This window comes from Falco cherrug, chromosome 6 (genome assembly GCF_023634085.1).
Source record: "Falco cherrug isolate bFalChe1 chromosome 6, bFalChe1.pri, whole genome shotgun sequence".
Taxonomy (NCBI): Eukaryota; Metazoa; Chordata; class Aves; order Falconiformes; family Falconidae; genus Falco; species Falco cherrug.
Genome location: NC_073702.1, coordinates 11,875,051 through 11,893,686, shown reverse-complemented (window position 1 = coordinate 11,893,686; position 18,636 = coordinate 11,875,051). Strand labels below are relative to the sequence as shown.

At 42.8% G+C, this 18,636-nt stretch overlaps 1 protein-coding gene across 38 annotated transcripts in view; it reads left to right on the top strand.

The window, feature by feature from the left end:
- The window catches only part of RIMS1 (regulating synaptic membrane exocytosis 1), a 335,679-nt gene extending 327,433 nt beyond the window's left edge, over positions 1-8,246 (top strand). For all 38 annotated transcript variants that reach the window (XM_055714419.1, XM_055714416.1, XM_055714435.1 and 35 more), the window contains 4 exons: positions 3,198-3,310; positions 6,085-6,186; positions 7,289-7,428; positions 7,782-8,246. In XM_055714419.1, the coding sequence (XP_055570394.1) occupies positions 3,198-3,310; positions 6,085-6,186; positions 7,289-7,428; positions 7,782-8,000 (574 nt within the window). In that variant the 3' untranslated portion in view covers positions 8,001-8,246. The remainder of the gene's footprint in view (positions 1-3,197; positions 3,311-6,084; positions 6,187-7,288; positions 7,429-7,781) is intronic.
- Positions 8,247-18,636: the final 10,390 nt, after the last annotated feature.

Genomic DNA, 18,636 nt, shown 5'->3' with positions numbered 1-18,636 from the left:
CTTGGTGTGCATAGTGGGACTTAGTTTGAAAATTATCCTTTGGAACTAGATCCATCTTCAAGGTAAAGTGAGCTATCATAAGCTGGTAGCCACACTATCTGCATCTCATGTCTTGTTCCTGCCTCCTTAGCTCCCCATCTCTTGCTGCTCCAGCACCAGTTCTGCTTCTGACGGTTCTCCTTACCTCTCTCAGTGCTCTCATACAATAGATTTCTTCACATCTGACCACATTTGACATACTTTTCTGTGCCATACAGCTCCCCAACTTTTCAATGTTTCTGTCCCAGACTTTTGGTTTGACAGAGTTGCCAGCTCTTCTGGTTGAATCCTCAGTATACCTCAACTTCATTTCCTGACTCCAAACCCACTGCACAGTTGACCTTAAACACTGTCCCTGATCTACACACACCTATTCCAGTCTCTGGCAAGAGTAAAGAGTAAAAGTGAGACCAGTGAAGTGAGAACACCACCAGTATCTAACAGTGACTCTGAAGAGCAGCCTAAGAGAATGGGACGAAGGAGGCAGATAACAAAACTCGGGTGAAACAGTTAAATATATCTTTCTGAAATGAAGGAAGAGAAACATTCCTTAAAGAAGACACAGTGCCATAGGCAAAAGGGATACCAGAGGGCTCTGTTCAGTGTAGCGCTGTATTTTGTGGCTTATAAAGCTGCTCTGAAGTAATTTTATTCTATGATTCTGTGATTTAGCTATAGATCAAATCCTCAGCTGTTCCGCAAACCTGCACGAGTTTGATAGAATAATGTCTACGGCAGCTCTGGGTTTAGATCACAGTGAATGAAGAACATTAAATGCAGAGCTTCTTGTAAGAAAGATGACCAATACAATCTTCTACTGTTTCACCACTTCCCCCACATGCATCACTGGCTTTTTTATAGAACATGAGTTGGACACAACTGCAAGGTGGAGACAAAGCCGCACAACTACAGTGCGTAATCAGGGGTACATACACTGTGCCAGCTGATCCTAAAATCTTGTCCCTCACTCCCTCCTCCTTCTGGGCCGTTTTCAAACATTAGAAATGACACCTTTAACTTCAGATGTTATTTATAGTGTGAGCATGAATCAGGTTTTGATAGCGCCTTCTATTCAGAATAGAGAAGCTGGTTTTTCCTGTCTCTTGGGAGTTTCCCATGAAAATCAGCAAGAGCTTGACTTTGGTTGCTTGAGTAGTATTTTGTCTGCAGTCCAGTCTTGATGTTACTGTAGGTGGGTAATGATGACAAATAGGAGATGCTTATGTTAAGTTTGCATGGGTTACTTTTTCTTGTGTGTGTGTGTGTGTGTGTGTGTACATTATGATACTAACTTTATTTCCAGGATTACATAGTTTACTGACAGTGTCGTGCCTCATCCTGCATTTCATAAGACCAATCAGATGTGTAGCTCAGCTGAGAGTGCAGATTCCTGCAGTAGGTAGCCCAGGTACCATGTTATGTTCTTCTGCTTGACCCATAACTGGAGTTCAGTGAATTAGAATTAATACACATTAAGGTGAATGTGTCCTTCACAACATTCATTCTTACGTGTATAGCTAGAGGTGTCTGAAAAGTGAGAGTGCTCTCAAATGAACATTTTCAATGTCGTTAGTCAGTCCATAGCAAAATGTAACACAATTTGGGGAAAAAGGCCAAAGCAGCAAACAAGAAACTTTTCATAGCAGGAGCAAGAGTGAATGGGTAGTGCCACTGGGGAGAGAAGGAGATTGTGTGTCTTATCAGGAAGGGTGGGCTTGAAACTGCTCGTCAAGGTTAGGTGAATGCTGTAACTGGCAGGCTGGTGGTTGAACTGGAGACCTTGAGGTTCTTGTCCTCCATCTAAAGAAACTACCTTAAAAAGATTTCTTAAAACTAAACTGTGAAAAGCTTACCTTGTGGTCAATCAGACTTTTTCAATGAAAAGGACTGTGTGGATATTTTCTGGCCAGCTTCAGTTACAGGCAGTCTATATGTTTATGCAGGCATAGCGAGAACAGTTAGTCTTGAGGAGAGAAATGGGCTTTTTCTATCCAGCTAACTGGGGTTTGCAAGGAGCTTTCAGTGTGAATTGAATGACTGGAGCACATAAGCTTGATCTGTTGAAATCTAAGCTTTTTGCACTGATGTTTTTATTAGGAAGTTTTCTAAGTATTCTCTCCAGTCTAATAGGAGATTTCCTTTGAGGAAGAAGCATATAGTGGATGGCCTGCTGGTAAGGATGCTATCTAGACTTAGTTCAAAGTCTGTTCTTCTTTCCTCATAATTGTGATGAGGAAGTCAAAGCTGAGTCTCTCCACCATGGATCGTTCTTTCTCTCTTCTCTCTCTTTTTTGTTTGTTTTGTTTTGTTGGTTTCTTTTGTTATTGTTTGGAAGCTGTATGTCTATTTAAAAGAAAGTGGAGATTCTGGATACAAGTAAGCAGCTTGGAAAAGCACATACCATGGAATCATAGCACGGTTTGGGTTGGAAGGGACCTTTAAAGGTCATCTAGTCCAACTCCCCTGCAATGAGCAGAGACATCTTCAGCTAGATCAGGTTTCCCAGAGCCCTGTCCAACCTGATGAATGTTTCCATACACTCTGTGCCAATGTATTACAGTTCAGTTAGTGTCCTGAAAGAGGGGTGGGTACCGGCTGTAGATGCAGATGTGGCTGCCAGAGTATTTTGGCTAGGGAGTGGCATTAGGTTTAGCTCTAATCAGTACTAGTATTACCTGCCTCTTTACTGCTTCAATAAACAGGTGCAGCAATCACATTAATTTAGTGTATACATCGGTTTTCTCTGTTTGTTCTACATGATGCGGATGGGGTTTGGATGTATGTATCAATATAAAACAGTATTTTACAAGGTAAATCAACATTCAAGAATGAAGAATGATAGGGTATTAAATTTCAGGGGGCTTTTTATGTTTTCTCTTACAAGGTCACTTATAGTTTATTCACCTGTCAGGCTTTTCACTTCCCATGGAGAACTCCTTACAAAGAACTGTTTTATGGACTGCTTTGCGTCCATGTGCAGAATTACTACACTTCTTTGGGGTCCTTGGGTAACAGCTCATTCCTGATGCTGCAGAACAACTTGTGGTTGCACATCCTGACCTGCTTGCCTTGTATCAGTAACAGTTTTGAGGTAGATACTGTAGGACAGTAGAAATTAATCCTGTTCTTATGCTTAACTGGCTTTTATTTTGCTTCAGCTTAATATTTCCTGGAGTACGGCTGGGCGCTGACAGTCAGTTTAGTGATTTCCTCGATGGACTTGGACCTGCACAGTTAGTAGGCCGGCAAACGCTAGCAACCCCTGCCATGGGTAAGAATAATATGTTCTTCTCTGTTAAATGAATAATAAGCCAGTTAATTAATACACACACTGCCAGACTACAGCACCGAAAAGACTTTTACAAGGTTGCTTCCTTTACTGTAAGCATGAAGGTCCTATACACAGGCACTGGTATTCCTAGAACGCTAGCATCCCAATCAGGGTGAGAGACAGTATTCCCTGTTTGAGGCAATTTGAATTTCCTCATTTCATGAAAATCTCATTTGCAATTTGAAGAGAGGAGTTGCGCTTTGCTTCCCGCTCAAAATAACTGTGGTTTCTCCTGTTGTAGCTCACTGGAAATTCTCACCTTTTTATACTTACTTGCCACAGATTATATTGGATGTGACAGACAGCCAAACTCTGCACTTGTTCATGCTTAGTTCATCTAATCCCAGAATGTGGAGCTGCTGCCCACATTTGCAATGCCCAATAATCAGTTGCTGATAAAGCCAGTGTTTATCATGAAAGAGACAAAATCCTTTTCTGCAGCAGCTGCCTGAGGCTATCTGTTACCTTCTCTGTGTTCCAGACCAGTCTGTATTTCCCTGTAGTACCATTGGCTGTATCTTGGTTATGAATAGAGTATGAGTGTATAAGGTGTGAAACAGTGCAATACTGTGCGAGTATCTTTGGAAAGGTTTGATTTTTATTTTTTTTTTTACTATTTATTTTTATTTTTGCTTATATATGAGCAACTCTCAGACATGCTTTAGGATGCTAAGTGAGGAGTACTTGATCAATTACTTGAACCATACTTCTGATGGAAATTACAAGTGGCCAGTGTTTCAGTACAGATGTCTTGGGAGAATCAGCTTCAGGAAGGGCTACTGAGATGCTTATGAAAAAGGAAATTAAAGCAGAAAGAAAAATTGCAGGAGAGCAGAAGGAGACAGAAACTTTGTTGAGAATGTTTTGAGTATCCCCTAAGACAAGGGATGCTGTGTAAGTCCAAATGACTGCTACTAATGCGTTAATAAGCACAAAACTTGTTAAATTCATATTTTTTTATTATCATCTTGAAAGAGAATATGTTTGTGAGATGGTTTGCGCTATACAAATCTGAGTGGCTCTGTCAGTATGAATATAAGGGTCTAGATTTCTTTCATCTCTCTATTTTAATCTTGTTTTCTGACTGAATATTTTTCTGCAATTTACTTGAGTAATGTTTATTTTCACTTCTTAGAACTTCTTTATTTACTAAAGGCTCAAGTTTTGGCCCCCAGAAAACCACTCAATCATGCTTTTTAACAATTTTCAGGCCACCTTCTATGTCCTGTCCTTTCACTGGTGACTCTTTCAAAAAGTTTGTATTATTGCTCCCCCTTCTGGTTCCACGTCGCATGTTTTACTTTGGATATGCGATACGGAGATGTGCTTTTTAAAAAAGCTTGTTGGAATTTTCCAGTAAACTATTTTTAGTGTAACGCAGAGCTCTGTTTATTCAAGAAAAGTTTGATTTATAAAAAAAAAAAAAATCTTCCCTGCTGCTCTGTCGTACCTCAAGTACCAAGGTATAAACACCGCTCTAATATACTGTTAGACAAGCATATGAAAATCTCATGCGCAGTTAATTTCAAAATACTGTCTTTGTAAATCCAGACTCCAAATTCTATAGTTCAGGACTATCCATTTTTAAGTGTGGTTTTGTAGACAATTGGAGTTCGCATGTCAAATATATACATACTCCCATGTTTCATAGATATATGTATAGTTCATTGATTTGCACAGGTGTTACGTAGCTGCCCATGTAATGCTGTGCATTTTTTATTCCAAGTGGCCTGTTAGATTTCTAGCCAGCTGATTCCATGATATATGAAACCATAGAGACATAACACTTCGAGCATCAGGTCATCATTGACTTCCCTTGCATTTTACTGATCTAGATCAGAGCAGCGCTTGGTCTTGGACTAAGCAGTTTCCTTTTTCTGCAGGAAATGTTATTTGTCAGAACTCAGGCAGGGAGACAAATTTGACTATTTAGTAGCAAAAGCAGCTTTTTATTTTAAAGTGTTGTGTCATTTTCTTCATACCAAAAATGGCTGTGGAATATTGATAAACTAGGTGAATTGTCACCTCTGTACTCGCTGGAGACTTTTGCAGAAAAAACCCTTTCGAGCTCCTGGGGGCATAGGGCATCATCCCCTGAAGCGGTACTGTGACTGTGTGCCTCCTCTGGTTGGTGTTGCCGCCTTGTCCTCAGGCAATTGTAGTTACAGAAGAAGGTTTCAACGTTAGTCTTTACCAGGAGTTCTTCCTACTTCATCAGGGAAGGAGCCTTCACACTGCCAGCTGTTGCAACTCAGCTTGGAGGCAGAAATTGCCAGCCAAGGGGATTTCTGAACACGAGTTTGGGTTTTAGGCTCTCCAAGTGTGGCACCACTGTCAGGGCAGCACATGCCAGTGACTGGCACAGGGGGCAACAGTCCTAGGGAGGAAAACTCTAGGTAGTAAAACTCTAGGTAGTTCACCAGTGCAAAATTAAAGGTGTGGTGGTTATACAGTAAGTGTTGCGGTAAATTTGCCTGCCTCCGGATCAGAAATATTGAGTTCTGGTATAAACCAAGAGAGGTCACCATGCTCCCTAATAGCATCCATCCATCTTTTAGTCCTGATTTAAGGATGGAGAAGTTAAAGGGACCAGGAGGAGAGGTGACAAGCACGCTAATGCAGCAGACTAGTAGCAAACTAGTCTTTCTCACTCTTACACACTATCTCCCAGGCCATACTGCTTCTCTGAAATGTGGGCTTCTTCTCCCTCTCAGGTGACATTCAGATTGGAATGGTGGATAAAAAGGGCCAGTTAGAAGTAGAAGTCATTAGAGCCCGCGGCCTCATACAAAAACCTGGCTCCAAATCTACCCCAGGTAAGGAAAAAAACAGACAATATATGAACAGAGAAAAAGAACATGTACTGATAAACTGGTGATCAGAGACTTTTTGACCTTAGCTGTCAGTTAGCTATCACTACATTTAATTTTTTTTGGTTTGCTTTTCAATAACGAATATGTGAGCGGATATATCCTTGCTACCAACGTCCACTTCTTACCACCTTGCATCTGCCAGTTGCATGCCACTTTTCAAGGAATGATTTTCAGCAACTCAACATCCTTTCTGGAAGGAAAATTTGCAGAAATATTTCTGCATATCTTAAGCAAGTCATATATCTCAGAGGGGCTTTGTCAATGTTGAAGAAGCCCTTTGTGTTTGTTCCACATCAAAACAAGAGGTGGAGAACAGATGACAGTGCTTTGAACAAACAGCTTAACAGACCTACATGCCAGGATCTTCTGTACGCAACAGTGCTTCAAGAAGACAGCAGGTTATGCTAGTGCCGGTGTCAGTAATTTGTATAATGAATGAGATTTAATATTGTATCATTTTATAAGGACATTTTTTAAAGTTCTAGTTATTTATAGAAAGCTTTATGAGAGATTTATAATCGCTACCACAACCACTGCTTACTGTAACAACTAGAACAGTAGTTTTAGATAACATTTTACCAAAATGGCACTTTTCAGCTCCTAAGGAGATTGTAGATGAAAGAGGAATTAATCTCTGTGTTATCGGAGTGACTTATTTTAAATATTCCTAATATGAAACATCAATGTCTTCTGCTTTGAAATATCTCTGACCCCTAAACATACATAGAGACTCCAGCACAGCTATCAGTGACAGTTAATTCCTGGCAAAATAGTGTTTTTAAAACGACAGACATGAAACATAACTGTTGTTGGTTACGTCTTAGATCATTACATTCAGTGTTTATAAATTGAATTGATTTCTTATGGCCTGTGTAATTTATTTTGTGGATGTAATTGTATTCAGATTATACAGTGAAGATAAAGTGTGTCATTTTCTGTCCGCTCAGCTTCCTTTTAAGGCATCTGTCCTTCAGCTCAGATGTGCAATGTAGAAGTTTTTAAGTACAAACATAAAAGTCGGTAATTTATTATGTTCTGTTTGCAGCTCCTTATGTCAAAGTGTATTTATTGGAAAATGGAGCGTGTATAGCTAAGAAGAAGACAAGAATTGCACGGAAGACCCTTGATCCTTTGTACCAACAGACACTGGTTTTTGATGAAAGTCCACAGGGTAAAGTCCTTCAGGTCAGTTGCTTTTTAATCCCATTTTAGGCTATCATTTGGAGAAGCACTTGCATATTTACTTAAGTTTAAGCAATATGCATAAACTCTTTCCAACTCACTAAGCATTTAATTTTATAAATGCCAGCAAACATGTCCTTGTGGCTTGTGGTTTGAGACCTGCAAAATGTCTGGCTCTATTAAACATTTCTCTTTTGTTGACTCTTGCTCCTGTCCTGCCATTAGGTTCTCCCACAAGAGGGAGCAATCATTCACCCTTAAGAACAACATCTTCCTTAACGCTGCACATAACAGCAGGAGTGAATACATAGCATGGGTTTGGGGGCAATGCTGAACCTGTGTTTATGTTCTTCCAGGTAATAGTTTGGGGAGACTATGGCCGAATGGACCACAAATGCTTCATGGGAGTTGCCCAGATCCTTCTGGAGGAACTGGATCTGTCCAGTGTGGTAATAGGCTGGTATAAATTATTTCCACCTTCATCACTAGTGGATCCAACTTTGACTCCCCTGACACGCAGGGCTTCCCAGTCATCTCTGGAAAGTTCAACTGGGCCTCCCTGCATTAGATCATAGTAGCAGGTGCTGTCTAATAAGAACATCGCCCAGGATAACAATTGGAACCAGATATTCACACGATCAAAAAACGCTGTTGGAGAGAGACAATCACTTCTGTTTTTGCTTGTAGTAGTTATCCAAACATATGTCTGTTTGTCGAGAGATGGCTTAAGTTGACAGAACAAAGGTATATCACATATGGCCAATCTATTAGCGGCTATCACCGATGCTTATAACGATTTTAAAAATAAAATAAAATAAAAGGAGAGAGAGTGAGGGACCTTTAGATTCGACCTAAGTCAAAGATGACCCAAACTGGAAGTTCTCGCTCTGTTAACAATGTTGTATTTTTCACATCTTGACAGAGCTCTTAAGCAGTGTTACCTTCCTGGTGTTTCAGCAGTTTTTCTGTACTTGTCACTTTCACTAGTTTTTTGCCATGTGATTCTGCTAGTTTTGTAGAAGTCCCACAATGCTAACAGAGACCCTTCCTTTCTTTTTCTAAACTAAACAAAAAAGGGCTGAAGCATATCTCTGTAAGCATCGTTAAAGTGTTCAACAGCCACAGTTATGATTCCAGCGAGTTCAAATAGTTTCTTAGTTCTGGTACTTCCAAGTCTCTCAGGTGGGAACCCAGAACAAATGACCAATCTAAGTTATATTCTTAACAATAAATGCTCATCACAGTGCCACTTTTTCTTTGTAAAAAACAGATATGTTTGCATTATATATAGTAACTTTTATGTTTATGATGTTTTGCATGGAAGAATTTTGGAGAATTCTGCAACAACTGCTGGGGACTGGTATAAAGCAGCTTTAGTCTTAATTTTGACGTTGAATATGTTACTGGTAATGCAATTTTCCTCCTAGAAATGGAGAGGAAATATTTACGTTTCTGTGTATAAATGTATATTTGACTTCCCAAAATGTTGACCAGGAATGGATTGAGCATATGACACTTTCAGCTGTACCCAGGCTTCTCTGATGTGTGTCGCTTCAGATGCACCTGGCTGCCCTGGATAGAGCATGGTATGAGTTGTTCAATGTTTCACTGGAAATTCCAGTTGAAATATTCTGCACTTACTAATGTTTTTATCAAATTTTAGTTTACATTTCTTTGAGATTGATGCAAGCACAAGGCTTGATTTTTTAACGCAAGATATCTTACTTTTTGGAGGAAAAAAAGTCAAAATTTCAATTTGCTTTTTATTCATTTGAGTTCTTGGCCTTGAAATCCCTTGTGATATTCTGTAAATGTGCGAACAACTGCAGATTACTGCAGGTGCATTGATATGTTTCCCCTCCTTTTACAGGCCATTCAATTTTGTGATCACACAAATAGAGCAGCATGACTTGGAACTGTTCAAAGCTGCATGCACGTTTTGTAAAAAGAGATGAAAAAGGTTATTTAATAATGTATGTTAGTTCCACATAGGCCAGCTTGTATGTTGCATGTACTTGTACAGTTTGCTCGTAATTACTATACTGAAGTAACCAAGAAATCTAAGCCATCCATTTTTCTTATAGACATTTTGCAGGTTTTAGCCAGGCTAGGTCTGTAAGTCTGTGCTAAATGTCTATAGATGGACTTTATTTTTTACCCTATGGAAAACGTGATGTAGTACGGACCAAATTCCTTCTAATAACTATTTTGGTGTAGATTCCTACTGTGGGGCTGTAACACATGTAGAAACTGTGCACACACTAGGTTTTAATTCATAGACATACTGCCTGCACCAAGTGAACTATTTATTATTACTCAACATGTGGGAATTATTCTGCCCATCTTTCCATAGGGCGCAGATTGGTTACTGCTCGACCTGCTGAGCAGGAAGAACTCAAGCATTGGTGCACTACTACTAGATCCTGTTCTGTCTTAGTGGCCAAAAACCAACTAGTTATAATTCGATAGTATCTTTCTATTTTGACCACTTGTCTTAACACTCCCCTGTGCTTTTAAATGAACTTCCAACTCATGTTATGTAAACATGTTTAATAAAATTTCCTTTTCATGTTCAGTGTAGTAGTTGTGCTCTCTGTATGTTCTGAGGTTCATCTGTGATTCTGCTCGCTGCAGGACTGTGTGAAATGTGTTAAGGAACAGTAAAATGATAAGTAATTTCTATGGTTCTTTTGATTGCTGTAATAGTGTACGTTGAAATCTGGGGCCAAAAGCTGAGGCCTAGTGAAAGTCGTGTTTGGTTGGCTTCCTTTTCACCAAGAAAGGAGCCAAATTGTGCTCTCATGCGTTGAAGCTGGCAAATTAATGTCTGAAAACACATGTAGGCAAATTACCATCTGGTGAAATCTAATCAGTTTATTGGAGTTGAGTGATGCTGTGACTGCTTGCATTCAGTCAATGGGGCGGCATGTGTTAGCACCAGACACCAGCTCCCATCCGCTGTGTGCTAATTTAAGACATGAGGACAACTCCTGATCTTTTGCACTTTTAAAACCCAGAAATATGCCCTTCTATTGTAATGCCATTGTGGACAATTCTTTATAGAAATTTACCTGAGAGCAGAATTTGGCGCTAAATTTTATTAGAGTTGCAAAGTTTATGTACTTGGTTTGATTTTCAGTTTTCCATGTCCCACAGATACCTGATAACAATTTAAAAATAACATAAAGACAATATTGCCTCACTTTGAACACTTTTGTTTATTACTTTATTTAACTGAGTACCTGGTTAAGCTACTGAAAAAAATGAATAATTAAACATGGTAAATCTCTGAACAAAAGGCATGTTATATTTCTGCTTCTGTGTGGTGGGAGTGATCTGTTTAAATGCAGAATTTGTCACACTGTTGCAAAAAGCCCTCGATTTCATAAACCTCATGGGTCTGAATATTGTGTCCAATACTAGGATATTTTTTCCTTTCTGTTCCTGAGAAATAAAGTTCAGCATTTCTGATCTCCCCCTGGAGCAAAGACAATATGGCAGAAAAAAAACCCCACTGATCTATTTCATTTATGGTGTTTCTGATGAGCAGGGATCACATATGCAAAGATTTCAGGAATGAAGCATTAGACTGTGCTAGGACAGATAAGTTGTGTGCTGGTCTCCTTTCCCAGGGACTGTTGCCTTTTAAAAACTCATTGCTGAGTGCTGGAATTATAATACACAGATAAATCAGCTTTAATTCCATCCTGGTTTTTCCTTGAAAATGCAGTACCACCTTATATGTCATATGCAGGGGAAGAGCAAAGTTATTAAACTAAAAGTCCCTGTCATGTAATCTGACAGTTATTGGACTCATCTCGAGTAAATGTTCTAAATTTTGTATCAAAATGCAAATTTAGTGTCCCTCTTTGAGGGCAGAGAAAAAGCTTTTGGCCTTGACCTTAGTGTTAGAGACACATCAGAACTGCAGTGAGTGGATAGGACAAACCAGAACTTCACGATCTTATTCCTTCGTAATTCTCAGAGAAATGATACCTGCACTTCCATTGCCTGCTTTCAGAAACAAATGACAGGCTCAAAAGTTGAGTTCAGCCCAGGTACGATATGTTATACATAGGAGAAAAGTTCAGAGTGGATCTTCAGTGGCTGATCTGCATACTCCCAAGATTTTACTTATAGCCTGTGACTGGTCCTCTAAGAGGTCGGCTGTTTGCTGCTCCTGTGTAGTCGCTGCTCAACTGTCCACAGGAAAAAGGGATTGTGGGACTCATACTCTTCTTTTGCCTTAACTGAAGAAAGTCTTGGCAGACAGCAATGTGGCTCTTCCTTTAAAGCCCCAAGCGCCCACACCTATTAGGTTACCTTACTATAATTCTGCAAATATAGATTAAAGCCATCTGCAAGAAAGCTGATTGTTGATGAAGGATGTGATTTCTCCAGTCAAGTAATGAGTATTCTGGCCATTTTACATCATTAAGAAGTCCACTAAAATCTATCAAGAGTAATGAGTTTCAACCAGTACTTCACTCCCAGCCCATCCACTTCTCTCCAGGAGAAAAAGAAAATACATGCGTCATGTATGTATTTTCTCAGTGTCCGCATGGATGACCATGTATGCTGGTAGTTAAATACCAAGTTTACAAAAGAGGTTGTGTGTGGCAAGCATGTTACATAGATCAAATGTTCTTCTGCATTTTGTGATCCAAATTCCTTCTACCTGAGGTGCCAGAGGTAGGAGGGGAAGCTGCCTTCACTCCTTCTAGCATCTAACTGATGATGATGATTCAGCTCCTGAACACGCAGCCTGATGCCTAATGAAATGCGCCTTGTTTAGGTATGTTCTAGTCATTGGTATCATTTGAAGCCGTAGTTGTGCACCAGGACATAAAACCTTAGATGCTCTGCCTTGAGTCAAAGTGTCTAATGCTTAACACTAGTTGTAACTGAGGGAAAGGGTAAAAAGTTGACAGAATCTGTAGACTACAGTAAATCAATACAGCAGTTCAGGTAAAGCAAATATTATACAGCTGTATTTATGTCTCTGCTAGTACAAAAAAGGCATCCTCAAGAGCTGAGTCTTTTGGAGGTTTCAGCTGCTGGCTGCTGGAAGCGAGTCACCTAAAGGTTTCACAGAATCTTACAGGTGGCCTCTGAAAAAATTGCCTTCAGAAGGCGAGCAGCAGCTTATTATTACAATGCTCTTTAACAACTCATGATTGTTCGTTCTGATCACTTTTAACATGTCTGCAGTTTCAGGACCCTGCTAAAATGCAGTTAGAAATCAGTAGTGGCTCACTTGGAAAGCACTGGCTCTGTGGTGAAAGGTTGTGTGATATCACCACCTGTGCGGATTTTCAGTCTGTCTGCAATAATTCATTTAGGTGAAGATTTAGAGTCTTTTTTCACATTTCCTTCTCATATATATCAGTAGGATGTACGCTTCTAGGTGACTTTGAGAACCTAGGTATCAGCCTCTGCACCTAGGGTGGGTGTAATTCCCCATTTCAGAGTCATTGCATAGATACTGAAAAAGCAGAGTGTAAAAGCAGTTGTGGAGTCCTCAAGAGATTTAAATAACATAGTAAGTTCTCATCTTCTTGTCTGGCTCCTGAAGTCTTTTTTGTGCTGCCAAGTATCAGGAAGAAATATCTTCCATATTAAACCTTGTCACTATATTTCAGCTACAGCCAAATAAAAATTCCTGAGCCATGCAAGCCAAGCAGGACAATGTTGTTTCCTTCAGTTTATGCCAAGGCCTATACAAAGATTCTTTCATAGAGAAGATGTCTCATGTTCCAGTCTTCAACTCTTCAGGGAGCAGCGCTATCACCTCTACATTTCCAGTATCACCACTTTGTCTTTAGACCCTGTTGTCTGGTCTGACTTGCTTAGGCTGTTTCATGACAGCCCGTCTCCACAGAAGAAAGCTGCCCGTGTCCACACTAGAGCACTAATTATAAAAGATAGAAAAATCCCATTTAGAACAAGCTAACACAAGGGTTTGTTGACAGTCCTAGATATTTTAAGAAATCTTTTCATGCAGTTTAACCCAAAAAATTAAGACTTGCAAATCCAGCAAATACTGTAAAACAGAACTTTGATTAAATGTTACAGTATATACTGAAAAAAAAATATCCGTTTCGATAACTGTATTTGCATACTGCAGAAACAGCATTCACACACAGTGCAAACATGGCAGTATTACAAGAGCAAATAAGATCAAAAATGATCAATTTTTATTTTCAGTGATGCAGAGGGTGAGAGAGGGCCAGGAGGGAAATATATTCTAAGTATTTAGTTACTAAGCAAAGTCTGTTAGAAGCCAGAATCGGCATTATCCTTTAGCTGCTGCTTGTTAAAGCTGAAGCAAAAGGAACCAAGGGAGAGACCAAGAACTTCATCCTCCAGTTTCAAAAGGGGCTGCATTTCTTCCAGAGTGACAAAGTCTAAGACTAAGTGAGCAACCACTGAGTGCTCAGGAAGGAATGACAACACAAAAGAAAACAATGACAATTACAATTAAAAAAAAAAAAAAGTGCTTCAAAACCATCTGGAAGACTTTCTTAAGATTGTGAAGGCCTGGGAGTGCAGCTGTCCCTGGACCAGATACAGAACATGAGTCTGGATTTGGAACGAGTCCCCAGATGTCCCTCTTTACTCTATAGGTCAGGAGGACTGGATGTCTGTTAGCAGCCGATGCTACAGGGCTGCCGAGCACGAGTCAGCTTTTTCTAATAGAGCATTTTGTATGTACAGTGTGCCCACTCTTGGGAGATGGTCTCTCATGTGCATTGAGTGTGAGCTTAACTTTAAGGGGAGGTAAAGGGTATATATTTTTTTAAGTTCAAAAAACTGTTTCAGAAGAAGGATCTTGCATCAGCCCTCAAAAAGCACTGGCTATGATGCTAAAGAAGTCAGGTGCTCTGTGACGGGTAAACGGATGTGTCAGAAATGGGTCCCCATGGAGGACAGGGCAAGAGCTTGGGGACCACAGAGCGGGAGGAGGGAAGGGAAGGAAATCGAACCTCTGTTGCCCTGCGGGGACAAAAGAGGGAGACGCAGGAAAGAAACCTGAGGCATAACTACTTAGCTCCCGTCTTTTTGACTGAAAGCTCCAAAAAAAAGCAGCATGGCTAGCTCCCTAGAGCCTCACAAATGGCAGTGCATTTCTTCCTGAAGGGTCAAAGGATTTGGCCCAACTACTTTACTTCAGTATTGGGAACAGACTGTCTGGTGGCAGCAGGGCTTGTCAAAAAATATGATGCACTGTTTTCCTTTCTGATAGATGACTCTCTAGGAGTTAACCAGGAGAGGAAAAGTAAGCTGATGGCACAAATAACTCGGAGTTGCTCTGTATCTAGTCTCAAAAGGCACATAAATACTGTAATTGCTGGGAATAGGGAGTATCAACAAGCTTCTCACAGGCAGCTTAAGGGTCGCTTATTGACCTCTCTTGCTTTTTTTTACCTGATAGGAAAAAGGCCCTAAGATTTGTGAGACAGCTGAAGTACAGTATCTGCTCTCCTAGAAAATATAACAAATGCTGATTCCCTCCTCTTGATTCCTCCTCTTGCCCTTTCCCTGGTCATTGCTCCTGCAAACTGTGAAGCAAAGTTGAGTGTAGTCTGGCGCCTGGAGTCAGCTCCCAGTTGCTCTGCTTCCGTGCCGCCAGCAGCTCACTTGATTCCCAAGCTTGATGGGGAAAAGACCTGCATTCCTAAACCATTCATGTTAAAATACAAGAAAAACCCAACCCTGAGGCCTTTTCAGACCTGCTGGGTTTTCTTTCGCTGGGGAGCTTGAAACAAAATTAAGTTACAGCTGCACCAGAAGTCACTGCTGTGCTATCTATATAATCCTTCAGCTCTGCTGTGTATGTGGGCTTCTTGGTTAGATTTCTGTTATGCCATTCAAATATTCCCTAAAACAAATCCCAAAATGTAAAGGAGCAGCAGGAGATCTGTTGCCATGGCAGTGAGCTGCTCTTCAGGGCTTAACTTTCTTCTCCCTTTGCTCTTTAGGTGGGTATCTACCCCCAAGCACTAATCTTAGCCTTGCTCTCTCAGCACTTGCTTGCCTGATACAAGCTCAGAGCTGTATCTGTTGTCTTCAGAGAATACCTGTTGGATTTGAAAACATTTACATTTCTTCAGCGAGTGAGAGTGAACGGAGGAAAGCAGAGGAGGGTTATTGAATACCTCACCTCTCTGGGGCTGCTCTTGAGTTTGTACCTGGCTGGTTTAAGACCACTATTTGCCCCCCCTGTACTTGCATATCTCATACACACTGTGCATTTTTTACGGACTCCGGATTTGATTCATCCGCACTGAAGAATGTGGGAATTTTGCCACTGATTTCAATGAGGCCGAGCCTGAAGTGCTTCTGTGACAACAGGTGACGGATGCACACAGCGCAGGGAGGCTCTTTTGGTGCCAACAAACCCCCAGCGAGGCAGGAGGCCAGCCAGCCGTTCCAGCTGCGCAAAGCACAGAGCCTCAGCTTCTCTCTGAGGATGCGGCCATCCGCGCAGTGGCGGTGACAGCCAGCGGCAGCACACGGGCCACGGTGCCCCAACGTGACAAGAGGACATTGCCTGGCCTCTAGACGAGCCTCATTTTTTTATCTTCTTAACGTACATGCCCTAACAAACAAGGCCAAAAGCTGGCATTTTCTGGAAAGCTGCCCTGGTCAGAAAAGCAGCAAGGGAGCGTGGCGCTGGGCTGTGTGACAGAAGAGATGGCCCTGGGCAGCGCCCGGCCCAGCACCACGGCTCTGCGGGGGGGCAGAGGGGCAGCGGCAGGAAACCTGCCCCTGCGGGCAATCGCGATTGGGCCAGCTCTCGCGACAGCGTTATTTATTTAGACAATATACTTGGGGAAACGTGTGTGGAGGAAAGAGCCCGCTGCTCTCAGGCTACTCGCAAACAGGGCAAAAAGCCTTCACATACGTTATTCAGGTGGGCGGCACACCCCGCGGAAGGGCGGGAGGGCGCCGGTGCCTCACGGGGCCGCCCGCCGTCCCACCTGTGGCCGCAGGAGGGCGCCTCAGCACCGCGGGCCGCGGGCAGCCCTGGCGCGGGGCAGCGCCACCGCTCGCCCCTCAGGGGTTTCGCGCCCGGCTGTCCCCGCTGTCCCCGCTGTGCCCCGCTGTCCCCGGCTGTCGCGCCCCTCGGGCTGTTTAAGTCTCAGGCCGCACGGCTGCCCCATCGCACCGTCGCCTGCCTGTCCCGCCGGCCCCCGTGTGCGGCCGGCCTGCGACCTGGGGCGAGGGCCGTCGGCGAGCCGGGAGCGGGGCTGCTGCCTCGGAGCCAGGGGTCTCTGCTCCAACGTGGAAAAACAAGCGTCTGCTTTACTGGGCACTTTTGGGGGGGCTGTATTGTTTTTTCCAAGCGTTGGACGTACACCCGTGGGTGCAGTGAAACGGGGTGTGTGATCACCGGCGGTGCCTGTCCACCGGTTTCACCGAAGAGCTCTCAGAACAGAGCGCAACAGTTTTGGAAGAGAATTCCTACAGCAGAAAATCATGCTTATCTGCAACAGCCTACTTTTCTCTGATTCAGTAGCAATTATGAACTCGCTCACATAGAGCCCGTTCCACTAAGAAGTGGTAAAAAAAAAAAAAAAAAAAAAAAAAAAAGCACATTTGTCCCCATTCCTGCATGGCCTGCAGCGGCTGCTCTGACGGCTCGCCAGGCTGCGGTGTGGGTAAGCGCAGAGGCCCGTGTTGATCTCTGAGCGCCCCTGCTACTGTCAGGCTGTGCTGTGCCCCCACTGCATTGTTGTTACTTTCATATTAAGCTACAAGTCAGATACATCAGGAGAATTTCTGGCGACCAGTGAAATCTCATGCTGGAGGATCATTAAACTTCGATGACAACCTGTTTAAGGAGGAAGAAGATGATGCTGCTGACAACCAAAATGGTTTAGTAACTCAAACTTAGGTACTGCTCATCTAGCTGCTATCTTGAGACAGGTCAGTCCACAGGGGCGTAAAAGGGAAGGACTTGCCCTGTCAGAGCAGACAAAAAAGCAGGATGGGTTTGGGGGAGCAAGGTCTAATTTGATACCCGAGCCATACAAACCCACGCAACACCACAAAGGAACTGAAGCAGTGAACTGCACGTGATTGCTTTGTGTAGACCAGGGATCCTCAAAGTTCTTAAGCAGGGGGCCGGCACGGATGAAGTGGCAGCAGGCCATCTGCGGCTGCTTGGTTTCCCCCCCAACCCCCGGCGGGGGGGGTCTGTAAATACCGGGGGCCGGATTGAGGACCCTGGGGGGCCGTATCCAGCCCACGGGCCGTAGTTTGAGGACCCCTGGTGTAGACCCATATAGCTACTGTGGGGTTTAAATTGGCAAATGAGTGGATTAAAGTCTTCATGCCTTCAGCTCACCAACATCCTTAAAGAATAAAACTGAAATATGTTGGGATTCTGGCTTAGGCTGGCATGGCATGAAGAATCTGACAGCCCAGCTACAGGCTGTCGGGAAGCATGTATGTGCAAGGCCTGAGCCCTGAGGCTAGTGCTAAGCTCCTCCACCCAGCTCACGGGGGCTAACAACACACAGGCCGGGTTTAGGACTCTAAGCCAGCTGTTGGTCATCTAAAATGGGAGCACAACCAGAAGAACGTAGCTCCTCTTGGTACAGCTCTGATGGACAGCTGCACATCAGGGTTCTGCTAGACAGCAATGAGAGAAGTGCTCACTTGGTATAAAGCGCTTTGGAAGATCACTAGCATAAGAACCTGCAACCGTAAAACTACCAGTTCTCAAATTAGCCAGCATGGCAGGGCAGCTGCACTCTGTGGCAGTTTTGCACTAGGTCATAGCATAAAACTTACTACGTTTAACCCTGCATTTCCAGCTTCTTCTCCTGTGCAAGACACAGGAGGTCAGCAGAAGGTGTCCCTGGCGTTTTCCCCCAAGCTCCTGGAGGAGATGCTGTTCCAGGGGACACGACTAGCATATCCTTATGTCCTGGCAATGCTTGGTTGCCAGAAAAGCTTCTCAAGCTGGTGGCTGGCATAACTTACAGCAGCTTTTAACCTGCTATAACATGCTCTGAGGTGAGGACAGCTGCAGGCAACACTTACTTCTTTTGAACTATGCTCCAGTCTGATGTGCACACGCTGCCCTTCAGCAAACTAGCACATTGCAGGCAGAGAAGGGAGGGCCTTACCTGCAAGCTACAGCCTCCAGTTGTGAAGCCCTCTTACTTCCTCGTGAACAGGGCTGGCGAAGGCCTGCTG